Genomic DNA, 16,659 nt, shown 5'->3' with positions numbered 1-16,659 from the left:
TTTCCTTATTTGGTTTCCCATCAGACATCCATTTTAAAATTCTAGCTTTACATAGATAAAAATACACATTATCTTTGAGGTAAAGTTTTTTTTTAAAACCAGGAAAATTATTGGTTCTTAATCTTGGTTATAGAACTATAGGTCTAGGGTTAACAGTACATAGTTTTCTTTGTTCTCCTTTTCTTTCTGAGAGGTGCGTGTATGAAAGCTATAATGAGAAGCAAAGCATGTTCCATACAGAATTGGCTCAGTTTCGGGGAAAAGGGAATGTGATCTTACACAAATGTCATAGGTTAGATTAAAGGATTTTACTGTCTACTATGTATTGTGCTAAAGACTTTACAAATATTATACCATTTTATCCTCACGACGATCCTTGTTTTGAGGCAGGTGCTATTATCCCCTTTTCACAGTTTCATTTATGATGTCTTGAAATAGAGTTTTGGAAAACCAGGCTTTGATAAAGTCCATTGGGATTCAAATGGAGCTACTTAACCATGCCTTAAACCTAAATCATTCTGGCTCTCCCTGATTAGCCAATAATAGGTCCAGCCCAAGCCTCATTTGGTCTTTGGGTTTTGGTGGTTCAGAGTGTAAATAGCAGGCATAGTTTCTGTTTTGGCCAGAAACCCTAAAGGTCTTCCCCTCCTAGTTTGCTTGTTTTTTTGTTTTTGTTTTTGTTTTTTTGAGTAGACTAACTAGGCTCTCTTTTGCTTCATTTCTTACTTAGCCTTTAAACACTGAATGTGCATTGCCTTAGGCAAACTGAGACCTTAACTTTAAAAAGGCCAGGGTTTCCTTGCCATCCAGAGCCATCTCCAGTCATCCTGATCTGTATCTTTTCAGTGGACCCTGATGGTTCTGGAGGAGAAAGTGAGGCTGGTGACTTTGAACAGCCCTCCCTCACTTAAATCCAATTTACTTGCAATTCATGGCATCACCTTCCTGATGTCAGGGTCCTCTTCGAGAGTGAGGACAAACAAGCAGGCATCTACTATGTGCCAGGCACTGTGCTATGCTCTTTTTACAAATACTATCTCATTTGATCTGTGCAACATTGTGACATAGATTGTTTATACTCCTTTTATAGATGAGCAGACAAAGATTAAGTGCCCAGGGTTACATAGCTAATAAATGTTTGAGGGTGGATTTGAACTCAAGTATTCCTGATTCCAGGGAGAGTGCTCTGTACCACCTAGCTGTCATATCATCAAGATCGTCTTTGTTATCTTTTGTAATTGCCTTTATCTCTCATTTGATAAAGAATATATCTCCTACCTATAGTTATGAAAAGTATGTGATCTACTTGTCTTCTAGCATCACTCTCTTTTGAACTGACATCGAATTCCTTAACAAAAACAGGTACAAAACTAGGGGGTATCTAGAAATAGTCACTTGGACTAGTTTTGTTTGATATGATATTTGAAAGGCAAGCAGCTGAAGTAAGTCAGGAAAAAGATAATAGCAAGGCTAACATTGCTTATAAAGGGACCATTAAGTTATGTGCAGATGACATCAAAAAGCATTTTTAAAAGAACGGCTTACGTGCAGGGCAGGCTGAGTTATACAGAGACAGAAATGAAACAGCTTTTGCCCTCAAGAAGCTTACATTCTGTGATCCTCAAAATCTAGCTGCTCAGTAATAAAAATGAAACAAATGAGTTGGGTAATCATTCAGTCAGTAAGTTTTTATTAAGCGCTTACAGTGTACTAGATAGTATGTTAGATGCTGGGGATATAAGCACAAAAAATGAATCCATCCCTACTCAGAATGATTTTCTTATGTTAGAATGGGAACAACAAGGAATACACATAAAAGTATGTGCAAGATGAATAGAAATACAAATATATACACACATGTGTATATATATACATACACACATAGGTGCAAATTAGAAGATTTTTGCAATAATCAAGGTAAAATGGAATGAGAACTTGAACTAGGAGTTCAAGCTTGAACAAGGTGTAGCTGTGTGAGTAGAGAGAAGGGAGTATATCTTAGAGATGTTGTAAAGGTAGGAATAACTATTTGGCAACTGATAGGCTATGTGGAGTAAGGGAGCTTATACTTGTCCATACTGGTGGATGAATAAAATATTTTTTAAAAATAGGAAACTCCATTTACGATGATGAAATGCTTAAATATCTGGGAATTAATTTACTTAGACATTTGTGTGATTTTTTTTTAAATAGATAAAACTGCTAGTGGCTGTAGTCTTTACTAAAGGGAATACCTATATTAATGACATTATGGATCTAGTGAAATTGAAAAATATTCATTAATGAAGTTAGTTTATTCCTTTTTTTTAGTTTAGTAATTGCCATATTTCAAAATCTGTATCCCATTTGACTTACAAAAGGTAATACTGTTTCTATTTATCTATAAATCTATATAACATAGAGGTTATTTGTTCTCTGAAGATCTGAAAACACGTGTGAATCTTACTGAACTATATATGTGTATATGTACATAAGCACTTACATAAATGCATACATGCCTGCAGGCATAGGTATTAAATCTTTGAGGTTAGACCAGTTTTCCTTAAATTGATATGTGGTCTCTACACAACATTGAATGCTTTGAATTAGCCTTTAAGCAAAATGCAAAAGCATCAACATTCATCTTTCTTACTTTACTCTTTACTTGGTTTAACCATTTATCATAAGTAATGAATTTTCTTTTTAATCATTCAGCTGTGTAAGAAGCACCATTTTGGAATTAACAAGTCAGAGAAGATTACACAATCTCCTGATGACTCAAAGTTTCTACTTAAGACCTTTACTCATATTAAATCAAATGTATCTGTTCCCAATAAAAAGAAGGTAAGGAGTTGCTTTAATTTGTTTAGAATTTGAAAGTAGTTTTGATTTGATTCATATTATAAGGTAATTTAATCTAGTAATAAAATTGTGTTCAAAAATAGATTTTCGTTATTTTAAAATTTTTTATAATTCTTCACTGTAAGTAGAATAGGGACTGGACCTCTGGTTTTATTGGTATAGGGAACTTCCACATGAGGAAATTTCCCTCTTCCAATGCAGATTGACATTTTCTTGCAACCTATAAAGACTTAGAGGATTGTTTAGAGCACTGAGAAGTTATGTGATCACCCTGCAAGTATGTGTCAGAGGCAGTAATTGGCCTTGGGTCTTTCTGGTTCCAGGGCCACCTCTCATCTCCTATGCCAGGCTGCCTCTTTTATTTTATTTTTTTCTAGTTTTTTGTTTTTCAAACTACAAATGCTGCATTTAAATTCTACTTCCTTTTACTTTATAGGTGAAGGAAAGTAAAGAGAAGGAGAAGTTAGAAAGGAGATTACTGGAAGAGCTGTTCAAAATGTTCATGGATTCAGAATCCTTTTATTATAGTTTAACTTATGACTTGACCAACTCAGTGCAAAGGCAGAGTGTTTGTGAGAACAAAAACTTACCACTCTGGCAAAATGTAAGTACCCACTCCTGATTATAACGACAACAACAATAATAATAATTGATATTGTATAGTGCCTGAAGGTTTACAGAATTTTTCTATATGGTATCTTAATGGATCCTAATAAGTACACTGTGAGCTGTGTACCACAAGTAACAGTATCCTTGTGTATACACATTCACACAGCTAGTCATGAACAGAGTTGGAATTTGGAACCAGATCTTTCCTGATTCTACTTCTAGAGTTCTTTCCATTATACCAATGATATATTTTAAAATCGTATCAGCTATTTTGATTGTATTTATATCATATTTTGATTATGTTAAAATTATATCAGCTTTGTGAAGTTGTCTTATCTTTGTACTAGAAACTGAAGATAAGCGATCCTTGAACTTTTTTTCCTTTGTGCTTTTTCCAGGTTGATGAGAGATTTTTTTGGAATAGATACATGATAAAAGATCTAATCGAGATTGGTGTGAGTAATTATCTCCTAAAAAAGGCTGTGTTATTCCTAGAACTAATGTGGAAAAACTTTTTTGGGGGGTCCTCTTTATCGTGCTACCATTGTACCTCTTGAAGTACTCTCGGATGCTCTCAAAATGTTTGATTGTGAAAATAGCAAGAAGACTTTGCTATAATATATCTATAACAGTCCTCATGGCATGGAATCAGAGGAGCTGATGTAATATGAATATTTGTTAGCTGTGTGGGATAAGGGATCACACAGTTGTTGGAAAAAATATTTATTGTTTTGTGTAAAGTAGAAATGCTGAGCCTGGTTTTTCTTCTGTAAGGGAAAGCATGTAGCTGGATCACATGCTCTTTTGAAAAGGTCCCTTCTAGATCAGTGCTTCTATTCTTTTCCTCATGTTCTGTCTAAAACCTGAAAAAGAATGCCTTGGAACTGTATGACAATGGTGAACTTCCAAAGAAGGGAAAACAGCTTCTTACTGTTGTGCAGATTTAGTTTTTATTGGTTTAAATCATTATTATGAAATCAGAATCCAGATGAGAAAAGTAAATGATATACAGTAATAAGTAATATAGAATAAAAGATACAATTGATTTCCTGGAATAATCATAAATCTCAGATTATCTTTTCTTGATATGTTTCTTAGATTTCATGCAAACTTTTCTTATACCTAAGTTGATCAAAAACTTAAACCCCTACTTCAGCAGTATCCAGTAAATTCCAGAATGTTTCCTTTGGACATATATGATGTATCTGTCCACATACAGCCAGTTTTCCTATCCCTTTAACATCTGTAGTAGTAGTAGTAGTAATAATAATAATAATAATAATAATAATAATAATAATAATAATAGCTAACATGGCACCTTAATGTTTGCAGAGCCAATTGCATATATTATCTCATTTCATTCTTACAACAACCCTGAGGAGTAAATGCTATTATTATGCCCTTTTGCAGCTGAGAAAACAGTCTGAAAGTGAGTCACACAACTAGTAAGTGTCTTGGGGCACAATGTGAACCCAGGTCTTCTTGACATCAATTCCAGTGCTTTCTCTACTATGCCATGCTGCTTCCGCAGTGTTTATGGTAATTCCATCAAGATCATTAATATCCTTATTAAAGAAAGTTTATAGACTGCCTATCGTATTCATTAAAGTAAAAATTAGATAAATACATTCCAGTTTTAGCAGTAAGAGTGAGGGAATAGGATGAAGGGATTGGGAATTTTCATTCTCTTAAATATGAAATTCTTTTAACCAAAAACATGTCATTATCCCTCCATCCATTTTGGTTAATTGAGATTTTATAGTATTTAAGTGATGGAGGTAAGATTGCTTTATTTTAATGAAATATAATTTCTTAATGAATGATGTCTTGTTTCAGTCTAAAAAGAATAATATGAAATTAATGCTAAAATGTTTTAGGAATGAAAAATATGGAAGTGTTTATTTGGTTTCAGAAATAATTATTGAATGTTATGATCAAGTCAATATTGAACTCTTTCTATATGTGTTTTAAACTTTTTGGTCTTTTTTTTTGGGAGGGGGAGGTATTCTCATTTTACTTTTGTGCCATTCCCAACTGGTTAGCAATGTATTTTAAATTTTTTAATGTTTTCTTTTTTAAAAAAATTAAATCCTACCACCCTCTCCCACCCAATTTTTCAAGCATATGTTTTTTCTTTCTTTCTATCTTTCCATTCTTTATAGATTTTATTCCCCCTGAATACTTTGATCCAGTGACACTGGCCTCCTGAATTTTCTTTGCATGAGACATTCCATCTCTGACTGAGTATTTTCACCGGCTATCCCCCAGACCCGGAATTCTTTTCTTCTTCAACTCCCCCTCCTGGCTTCCCTGGTTTCTTTCGAGTCTCAGCTAAAGTTCCACCTTCTCCAAGTCCTTTTCCTAGTCCTCCTTAATCTTAATGCCTTCCTTGAGATCTCCAATTTATCCTGTATAGATCTTCTTTATGTGTAGTTGTTTTCAGGATTTCTGCTCTATTAGACTGTGAGCTCCTTGAGAGCCAGGGACTGGTTTTGCCTTTCTTTGTATCCCTAGCACTTAGCATAGTGCCAGGCACTTAAATGCTTCTTGATTGACCATTTTCCACCTCCCTGGGGAAAAAAAAAGAAAAAGAAAACTATGTAACAAGTAGGTATAGTCAAACAAAACGAATTCCCATATTGCCTGTATATAAAAATATGTGTTTCATGTTACATTTTTGTCCACTCCTTGGTCAGGAAGTAGTGGGTAGCATTCTTATCATCAATCCCAGAATCGTGTTTCATCATTATGTTTGTTGTTGATCAGAGTTCCTAAGTATTTCAAAATTGTTCACTTTTACAATGTTGTTGTAATATAAATCATTCTCTTTGTTCTGCTCACTTCATTCTACAGCAGTTAATTTATTATAGTCTTCACAGGTTTCTCTGAAACTTTCCCCTTCAATCATTTCTTATAGCACAATTGTATTCCACTACATTTATAATTTATTTAGCTATTTCCCACTTGATGAGCATCCCCTTAGTTTCTAGTTCTTGACCACCACAAAAAAGTTGCTCTAAGTATTTTTGTATACAGAGAACATTTTGCTCTTCGCTTAATCTCCTGGAGGGTCTGCTGGCTAGTGGTATAGTTAGGTCAAAGAGTAGGCCCAGTTCCAGAATGACTCTGTTTATTACTAGGTTCTGTCAGTATATCTACTTAATTTATCACCCCGTGTTATGTACAATAATTTGGATATAGTGTAGGTCAAATCACATATAGCTGATTATCCTCTCAAACAACATGGGGACTTATACTGAGGATGCAATTATAAAAAGGTTCTAGTGTATTTTGGTAACTAGGATAGGACCTAGACTTGTGATTTTATTATATTACACAACTACCAGATAAGGAAATTCCCTCTACCAATGCAGGTTGGCACCTTCTCTGCCATGTCTTATACTTAGGCCATCAAGAGGTTGAGTGAGTTGCCAAGGGTTACACATAAAACCAGTGTGTGTCAGAGGCAGGGTTTGAACCAAGACTTCTGACTCGAGGGCAGTTCTTTTTACTGTGCCGCACTGCCTATGCTAAAAAGCTAGCAAGATATTTTTGTGTTTCCATTTGAATTGTTTTTTAATCAAGTGTTGAATCTGGTAATATTGTTGATTGTAAAAGGTTTGTGTCAGTGGCTAGACTAAGAAGAGAAAAATACCGGTGGCAGTGACAAGAACGGTGATTGTGGATAACTTTTTAAATGACTTGTACGTGGTACTCTGCCCTAACTAGTTTACTGAAGTTCTTCCTGCTATTTAATATGATTTTATTTATATGTATATGTATATACACATATACACATATATAATTTAATATGAGCTCAGTGGTGGTAGAGAGGTAATATCAGAGCTGGTACTGGGATTATGTTAGAAGCAAGCGAAGAGCATCATAAGTAGGGTTGGAGTCAAGGACAATAGACTTAAGAACAAGTCTCTAGAGGACATTCAAAGAACTTTGTTGTTGTTAACAGCAACTAGCATTTATACAGTGCTTTAAGGTTTGCAAAGCACTTTACAAATATCTCATTTAATTCTCACAATTAGGAGGTAGGAGCTTTATTTTCCCTGTTTTATAGATGATGAAACTGAGGCAGACAGTGGTTAAGTGACTTGCCTAGGGTCACACATGATTCATAGATGTCTGAAGCAGGATTTAAATTACAGTCTTTCTGACTCCAAATCTGGTACTGTGTTCATTGTGCCACTTAGCTGCCCTCTATTATGTATCCATTCCACTCAGTTATTAAATCTGAATGTTTTCAATGCAATATCCACTAAGGAGAAATTTCCTATAAGTCCAATTAGTTCTTCTGATTATTTTGATTTGCTTATTAGGCATTTTAACTATCTAAGGAAAAGTCCTATTTCTGGTTGTTCACTGCTTGAACCGTTTAAGTAAGAGAGCATGCTTTGTTCTTTCAAAGGTGTGGTGAAGTTCAAGCCTTTTCAAAACTAATAATGAATATATTGAACTTGTGTGTTTTATTTCAAAAATTGTGAAACTAACAGATTTTTGCAGAGTTGGCTCAAAATTTCACTGAAGCTTTAGGAAACGTTAGAATTCTAAAATCTTGCTTTAAGTTACTTGTTCTCTACACAGTAATCAGCTATTAGAAATAGAGGGGCAGCTAGGTGGCACAGTGGATAGAGCTCTGGCCTTGGAGTCAGGAGAACCTGAGTTCAACTCACTTAACCCCATTGGAGGAGGAGAAGGAAAGAAGAAGAAGAATGCTATCTTTAACTGGAGCATTGTCATAATTGCACAAAAAACAGGAAAAAAACACTCCACAATTGAATCGTTTAACCTCTCTGTGACCTAAGAGAACTGTCTAAGACTAAGTTGTAGAACACTTGCTGATCTGAATTGATCAAGGGAGTTTCCTACCAGAGGGGAATTTTTAAAAAAATTAAATATGTCCAACTCTTTCTCCTTCCTGCCCCCCAAACAAAAAACCTTATGATTGAGGAGTAGAGTTTTTCCTAATTCCTCTGCAGCCTTTGGCACTCTTGACTATGCCCCTCTTTTTGGATACTCTATTCTTTGTAGCCTTTGTGAAGCTGGCAGCTCCTGGATCTCTTCCAACCAGATGACTGTTTCTTTTTACTTCCCTTTGTGCAGTCATCATACATGCTCCACCTCCTGACCTGTAAGTGTCCTGGGTCTTCTTTTTACATTTATCTCTCTTGGTTTAAATAATCTCTGTTTCAGATGACTCCCACATTTACATATCCAAACCTTATCTTTCTTCACAGCATTGCCATCTGCCTGTCTGACGTTTCTGCTGGGATTGCTCATCAGCATCTCAGACTCAACATGTATCACATGGATGTGTGGAGGGGTTGGCTGTTCCCCTTGCCTTTTTGCTCTCTCTAATCTCCCATAACCAATCAGTCATCAGGTTTGCTACCTGTCCTTGTCACATCTCTTATGTCTGTTCTTTTCTCTCTACTCATGTGGCAACCACCCCATTTCAGACCCAGACCACCTACTGTCTGGACTATTAGTCTCATTACCTTTAGCTTTTTCCATTTCTGTTCCAATCGCAGCACAATTGCCCAAATAGTCTTCCTAAAATATGGGTCTGACCATGATATTCCCTTACTCAGAAATCTTCTGTGACTCTGTATTGCCTGTAAAATACCAACTCCTCAGCTTAGAGTTTAACATCTTGCACAATATGGTTCTAACTGCTCTTTCCAGACATATTTCCTGTTCATTTCCATCCTTTCCAGGTTCTTGTCAATTTGGCTTCTGCAATGGTGTCTGAATTGGGTATTTCCTCTCTTGCTATTTTGTCTTTGCTTAGAATGCACTCCTTCCTCACTGCTGCCTCTCAGAATCATTAGCTTCCTTTAAGGCTTAGCTTGTGTGCTTCTATAGAAAGCTTTTTTTGAGTCTTCTTGTTGGTAGTGATGTCTTCCTCAAGTCATCTTGTTTTTACTTATCTGGTTACATATTGTACCTCCTAGTAGAATATAAGCTTCTTGATTATTTTCCATTTTTGTTTTCGTATGCTCAGTACCTAGCATATATAGAAGATACTCTGTGTGTGTGTGTGTGTGTATGAATGGAAGGCTTCTGCTGAACAACTCAGAATAAAATAAAACAATTACAACTGGATATGGTTTTGATTTCAGTACAGCTTGATTTGCATAGGGTAGAAATCGGATATTCTTATTTTTTGCAGACTTCTGAAGTGGATTTTTGGATCATCCCAGTCATCCAAGGTTTTGTACAGATTGAAGAACTTGTGGTCAACTATAATGAATCATCTGATGAGGAGAAAAGCAGCCCAGATACTCCTCCTCAAGAGTCCTCTTGTGTAGATGATACTTATCCCCGATTTCTTGTGGCTCTCATTTCACGCCGAAGCAGGCATAGAGCTGGTAAGCACAAAGGCTCCTGAATTACTAAACATATCAGGGTGATCCTAAAAAGTTAAAAGAGCAAAGCACAAGACTAGAACTGGTGCATAGAAGATCTTCAGTGTATTGGTTCCCTAATACATCAAGGCTGGAAATATTATCCCTTTGCTTAAAAGCACTGCTAAACTTTTCTGTGATAGAGAAATAGTCTAATTTGAAGGGATGCTTACACATGCTTACAATTCCGTATATTTGACTGAAACTAAGGAATAAGTATGGTTTGGTGGGAGGGGACTATTAGAAGGAGAGAAAAGAAAGGAAGGAAGGTATATTTTTAATAAAAATTTTATAATAGTAAGTTAAAAGATATGATTTTATCATTTGCAGATAAGCAAATAAGTAAACTGCAGTAAAGTAAGTTAGTATGGATTTGCAAAACAAATGCTAGTGCTTCTAAGCAGTCAGTTTTGCTTTGATCATAGAACCTCAACAAATGGTTGCTTGCTTAAGTGCTTACTATGTGTAAGGTACTGTGCCAGGTTCTTGGGATATAAAGCTAGCAAAACGGTCCTTAACACCCTTATATGCATATGCATGCAGGTCTGCAAAAAGAATGTGATAGGTGCAAAGAAATGAAATAAGAAATTTAAGGAGGAACCTAGTACCCCCTAATATTAAAAAACAAAAACAAGAGAAAACTGAATTTGCCTTTCAGGTGTATTTTTGGATAATCTGATTGTAATTCTAGAAGAGGAGCCCTATGGTGATGTCCAAAGTGTCATTAAAACTATAGCGAGAGGGAGAAGGTGGGTTAGAGTAGGAGTTCTTAACATAAGGTCTGTGGATCTGTGTTTATTTTCAGAGAAATTCTGAGAAGGAGCTTCTCCAGAATATCACAGGGAACTGTGACACAAAAAAGGCCAGAACCCCCGCATTAGAGGAATGCTTGAATGAAGCTGAATAACCTCCATGTAACAAATTGTTTAAAATATTTATTTTTTTCCTTTTTTTGTCATCTCACAGGGATGCGGTACAAACGAAGAGGAGTTGATAAAAATGGAAATGTTGCAAATTATGTAGAGACTGAGCAGTTAATTCATGTTCATAATCACACACTATCATTTATTCAGACACGAGGCTCTGTTCCTGTTTTTTGGAGCCAGGTTGGGTATCGGTACAATCCAAGACCACGGCTAGACAAAAGTAAGTGGGCCAATTATCTACGTGATCTGTCAACAATATTATTTAAAAGTGTATTTTTTAAAAGTGGTATTTGATTTTTCAGATTACTGAATTAAACAAGAAAGTCATTGCATTAGGTCACATTGTGTAGGTAGGCAGTGTATGGTGTGTTCTATATCAAAAGGATAATCACAGGTTTGAATGTGTTAATCTTTTCACTTAAATTCCTAAATAACAATTAGTTGAAGCATGCACAAAATGGAGAGCTTTTTGTGGTGACCTTAAATTGCTGTTTAACTTGAAGGATGGATTAATTGGATACTTAAGTGTATAAAAGGTAAATATAAACAATATTTATATCATTAAGAAATATTTTTAAATGGTAACACCTACCAAAGTAGGCTATATTTAAAGTTGAACAAAGACAGATTTTTCATTTTGAACATCTGAAGTTAGTTGTTCTATTTTAACTTTATAGTAAAATTGCTGGTGCACACAGACATGAACACACAGACACATACACACAAAACCTTAAATTTTTTCACTATTATTTTCAGTACTTCAGTGGCTCTGAGATATGGTACTCCTTCTGCTGGTATAGATGACAAACTATCTATGGTTTCTAATTTGGTTCAACTTTTGTCCATTTCCTCCCATAAGTCTCCATGGAAGTCTACCCAGTGTGCTAGGGGCTTTCCTTGAGGTGTTAATATTCTGAGGATACGAGCAAAATGCTAGTGCCATTTTGTTGTTCTTTTTTCTTCTTGACTGACCCATTCCTTTTTCCAGTCATACATCTCTTGTAGGACACATTCAACACAGAGCTTCTCATTAGTAATTCTGTGCAATCTAATTATAATTACCATACATCTCTCCATTGCCTTTGGATTACCTGCAATTTTGGTTCTTTACTGGTATTCCATTATTCACAGCCACGGAGCACCAGTAGTTAATGTTAGAAACATAAGGGTTTTGTTTCAAGGAGAGGTTTGGAGTCATTTTCCAAATGCAATCCAGCCAGCTCTTTTTGTCCATTTTAATTCTGAGCTAAGTTTATTATCTTCATTTTCTGTTCAAGACATAGTATCTTAAGACTAAACTCTTTGTGAATTTTCTTCTACTTCACATCTTAGACTGGACAGTTTTAATTCATTTACTTATTTTTTTCCCCTTTTGTGGATAGTTGAGAACTTTTGAGTGTTTATGGATTTCATTCCGGATGCCATACAATGTACTGAGGCTTGATTCAGTTGGCATAATGATATCTACCAATAAGGGCATCTGGAAAACCTCATCATCTCTAGGGGGTCCCTCTTCCATTTGGCCTCTGTGCTGAAAATCCTTCTTAACTGGTGAAAACATTTAGCAAGGATACATCTTTCTGTTTCATTTCTCACTTGAAGGATTATCAAGAAAATTTCTCTGTTGTCTCTGTTGAGGTAATAGAATCGTAGATTTAGAACTGGAAGGAATCTTATAGGTTATAGTCCAGCCTCCTCAAACTGAGGCCCAGAGATGTTACCAGCTTTGCTGAATGTTGCACTTGCTGGTAAATGCAGAGCAGGATTGAAATCTAGGTCCTTTAACTTCAGATGAATCCAGTCTTCTTTCTCCTATACCACATTGTGTTCTTAGTCACACAGCGAAAGTGCAGAATTGGAACCCAGGGATCCAGTTAGGTTTAGAATCCAGATCTGTCACATGCTGAAAAGCCAAGAGAGGGGGCAGCTTGGTGGTGCAGTGGATAGAGCACCAAGCCCTGGAATCAGGAGGACCTGAGCTCAAATCTGGCCTCAGACACATGGCATTCACTAGCTGTGTGACTTTGGGTGAGTCACTTAATCCCAGTTGCCTCACCAAAAAAATAAAAACAAAAACAAAAAACCAAGATAGCCTGTGTAAGCTTACTTAAGGAAGTAAAGGGATTTCTAGCATGGTGATTCTTACATGCTTTGGTAAAGTTCTGAACCTAAAAGAACCTGATAGTCCACCAAATCAAGACTGCTATGAAATTTAGTGTTACAAATCCCTGAGTCACAAGTCTTCAGCTTTCCATTTAACTGCAAAGTCTTTGTTTCTTCTGGTTTTATTTAAAGTGAAAATATCTATATTGCTAGGAATTATTTCCCATTAATAGCATATTGGTTTATTCATCGTCATCGACAAGGATCTCATATTCAGAGTACTGCTTTTATTAATAGACAGCCTAAAAATTGTGATTCTTAGCATCATCTGACTCCTTTTCTCCTAATCCTGCAACTGTCACTGCAGAAGTAAAAACAAAATAACTCTGAAGCCCTATGAGCTCATTCATTGCAGTGTCTCTCCATAATACCAGAGGACCACAGACAAAGCTTGCCATCTACCTCCTGATGTAAAGATGGTGGACTCAGAGTGCAGGATAAGGCATAGATTTTTTTGGGGGGGATATGGCAAATAAGGGAATTAGTTTTGCTTGACTGGGCATACTTGTTTTGTTTTTTTTTTAAAGGAAGGATAACAATGTTATTTTGTTTCACAGTAATTTTGTAGTGGCCAAGACCTCATCACACAATGGCTGGAATGCTGAAGAGGAGCCTGGTCCTATTGAGAGCTCTTTTGGTTCTTGGATGGGGCACATGCTCATGTAACCCAATACTGCCTTTGTTGGAGATCCTAGTTCTTCATTAGTTATTTACTATGTAGGCAGATAATTGAATAAGAATTTCATTTACTTATAATTTTATTAGAATCTCTCTTCATGAAAATTTTTGCTTTTTTGCATTCAGTATCCTTTCACACTTTGTACAGTCATGTAGTTTTTTTTTAATTCAGTAAATTAAGCTCTTAAAATGTAGAATTATTCAGTTAGTTCACTATTTCATTAAACAGTTTTGATTATCATACGATCAGAGATTTTTTAGAATTGGAAGGGATCATAGAAGCAACTGAGTCCAACTTTCTCATAGCTGAGGAAACTGAACCATTTAAAGGTTAAATGATTTGCTCAGGGTAATACAATTAATAAGTATCAGAGACAGTATTTGAACCCAGGTTTGCCTGATTCCAAGTCCTGAAAGTACTCTATCCATTTTATCCAGGTTGATTTTTAAAATTACACTTTATAAGGTCTTTCTAAAGTGTTTGTGCTGTATAATAGTGCTGTAAAATGTACTGGATTTGGAGTCAGAAGAATAGGGTTAAAATCTTGGTTTTTCAACTTAGTACCTGTACAACTTTAGTTAAGGTACTTGATGTCCTGAAGCCTCAGTTTCTGTATGTGAAAATGAAGAGGTTGGACTGGGGAGCTAGGTGTTGCAGTGGATAGAACATTGAACTTTGAGTTAGGACCTGGACCTGAGTTCAAATCTAGCCTCAGACACCAACTATGTGACCCTAGGCAAATCACTTAATTTCTCAGTTTTCTCATCTCTAGAATGAGAATAATAGTGCCTACCACTGAGGAGTAATTGCGAAGATACAATGAGACAGCATTTTTAAAGCACTTTGGAAACCTTATAGTGCTATATAAATACGAGCTCCACCTTCCTATGAAGAAGCAAGGTTAAGGCCTGATCTTCCTTCTGACTGTACCTTCTGCCTCCTGAGGGAAGACTTCACAGGGCTTCCATCTCCCACCGCTTGGACTTGCATTACCCACCCCCTCCCCGCCCCCTTCTCTAGCCTTCTACAACCTCTTTCTGTCTAACCATACCTTCTGTCTTCTACTGTGGGAAGGTGGCATGGATCCAGGTCTTCTATCACCCTGCGCCTGAAGACTTCCACCTCCTATCGAGTCCGGCTGGTCTTTATGGCCACAGAACTTCCATTTCCTGCTGGGCCTATCCACTGATGGCAGAGAAAGGTGAAGGGCTGCTGGGAGCAGCACTTTTATCCCCTGCTGTGCAGGTTCAGCTTTCATCTCCTCTTGTGTGTCTCTTACCTCATCTTCCTACTTTCAAAGGAAGATGAAAGGACAAATGAAGGCCTTCTGACTGTGGTATTCCATCTCCTCATGGGCATGTCTCATGCCTGATCTCCAGCCTCTTTTGGGAAGAGGATTGTCACCTTCCACTGAATGATTAAGATACTCACACCTGGTTGTATCCCATACATGCCAATGATGCTCAGTCCTTGTAAGTTATCATCCAAAACCCCATTCCACAACACCCACTTCTCAGTTCCTTACTTCCATTCCCCTCAACTCTCCTACTTCCAGATCCCAACCAGATGCTAACCACCTCTTCCACTGTGCCCTTGGAAGGCCTGTTCCATAGGCAACAAACTTGGGCCTTCATCTTAAAGCTTTTCCTCTCCCACTTTTCCCATCTTTTAGCAATCACCAAGACCTGATTCTCCTTAACGACAGACTCCTTTGCCCCTCTTTCCAGTACTGTTTGCACTTGCACTCATTCTCTTTGACTTGCTAGTTAGGGGAGGGGAGTTGGAATATTTCTTCCTCCCCATTGCCTCTTCCAGGTTCTCCTCCATCTCCATCTCTTAGTAACCTCTCCTCCTTTGAGGTACATACATTCCACATTTTCTACCCAGTCAGAATTCTGGTAGCTATTGTCTGTAAACCTCCAAGAATTTCTCCTTCCTTTCTCAATAAGCTCAGTACCTTGCACATAATCTTTCTTCAACTCCTCTTAGATTAGGGACTTCAGTATACATATTGACACTCTGAAGCACTAGCCATTCAGTCCCTCAGCTTACTCACTTCCCAGGATCCTACTTCTCTACCCCACCTCAGCCTCACATAGATACTCTTACCTTTGATCTTGCTTTTACCCTCAAATGTACTATCTCCATATTTAAAAACTCTGAAGTCCCTTTATCTGACAATATTCTGTAAGCTTTCCACCTCTCCCTCTGCCTTCCCATAGCAAACGCTACTCTTTGTCTACATTATGTGACCTCCAACCTCTTAATTCCTCAGTTCTCTCCTAGGCCAGCACCACTGCACTAGGCACTCTTTCTTCTTTTCCTCATCTTGATCACTCGATGAACCAGTTAAAATCTACACTGTCCCCTTCTCTTGAGTCCCTGGCCCCTTTGTCATATCACTGAGAGTACCCTGCCAACCCTTAGTCCTGGATTGTCCCTACCATCGCCTAACCTTACTCCTATACACATACTGCTGAACAAAGATAGAAAAAAATCACACAACCATCATGACTGGTATACTATACATTTGTTACCCAACTTCAGTGGGGTTCTCACTATTGCTAGGTAATCCTTCTGCACATCCCTTATTAACTCACTGTCCTACTTTCCACAGTGGATCTTCTAAACTTTTTCACATCTCTTCATGTCCCTTGGCTCTTCTCCCCTCTCAGCTGAGAACCTTTCCTCATATTTTATAGAACAGTTGAGGCCCTCCTCTTCATCTTATATCACTTAGATGCCCTCTGTCACTTATCTCCTCCTTCACCCTTGTCTCACATGAAGAGGTGGCCCTTCTTATCAAGGCAAACCACTCTGCATGCGCAGTTCCATCACTTCTCTGCCTGTTCCCTCATCTATACTCTTAAGTATCTTCAGTCCGTCCAAGTCTACTGCCTTCTTCTCTACCACCTGCAAACATATCCATGTCTCCCCACATCCTCAAAAAATCCTCACTTAATCCTCGCATCTCCATTAACTATCCTCTTGGGTCTCTTCTGCCCTTTGTGGCTAAACTCCA

The 16,659-nt window shown here is 37.1% G+C and overlaps 1 protein-coding gene across 6 annotated transcripts in view; it reads left to right on the top strand.

Moving 5' to 3' along the window:
* The window catches only part of INPP5F (inositol polyphosphate-5-phosphatase F), a 96,745-nt gene that overhangs the window by 54,413 nt on the left and 25,673 nt on the right, over positions 1-16,659 (top strand). For 5 of the 6 annotated variants that reach the window (XM_078151024.1, XM_020988226.2, XM_020988224.2 and 2 more), the window contains 5 exons: positions 2,695-2,823; positions 3,278-3,445; positions 3,849-3,905; positions 9,635-9,833; positions 10,836-11,015. In XM_078151024.1, the coding sequence (XP_078007150.1) occupies positions 3,338-3,445; positions 3,849-3,905; positions 9,635-9,833; positions 10,836-11,015 (544 nt within the window). In that variant the 5' untranslated portion in view covers positions 2,695-2,823; positions 3,278-3,337. Of the gene's footprint in view, positions 1-2,694; positions 2,824-3,277; positions 3,446-3,848; positions 3,906-4,901; positions 4,990-9,634; positions 9,834-10,835; positions 11,016-16,659 lie in introns of those variants that run through there. The other variant, XM_078151025.1, reaches the window with a different exon arrangement.

The sequence above is a fragment of the Phascolarctos cinereus genome, unplaced genomic scaffold (assembly GCF_003287225.1).
Source record: "Phascolarctos cinereus isolate Bilbo 61053 unplaced genomic scaffold, phaCin_HiC Scaffold_3;HRSCAF=262, whole genome shotgun sequence".
Taxonomy (NCBI): domain Eukaryota; kingdom Metazoa; phylum Chordata; class Mammalia; order Diprotodontia; family Phascolarctidae; genus Phascolarctos; species Phascolarctos cinereus.
This window is presented reverse-complemented; position numbering and strand designations above follow the sequence as displayed.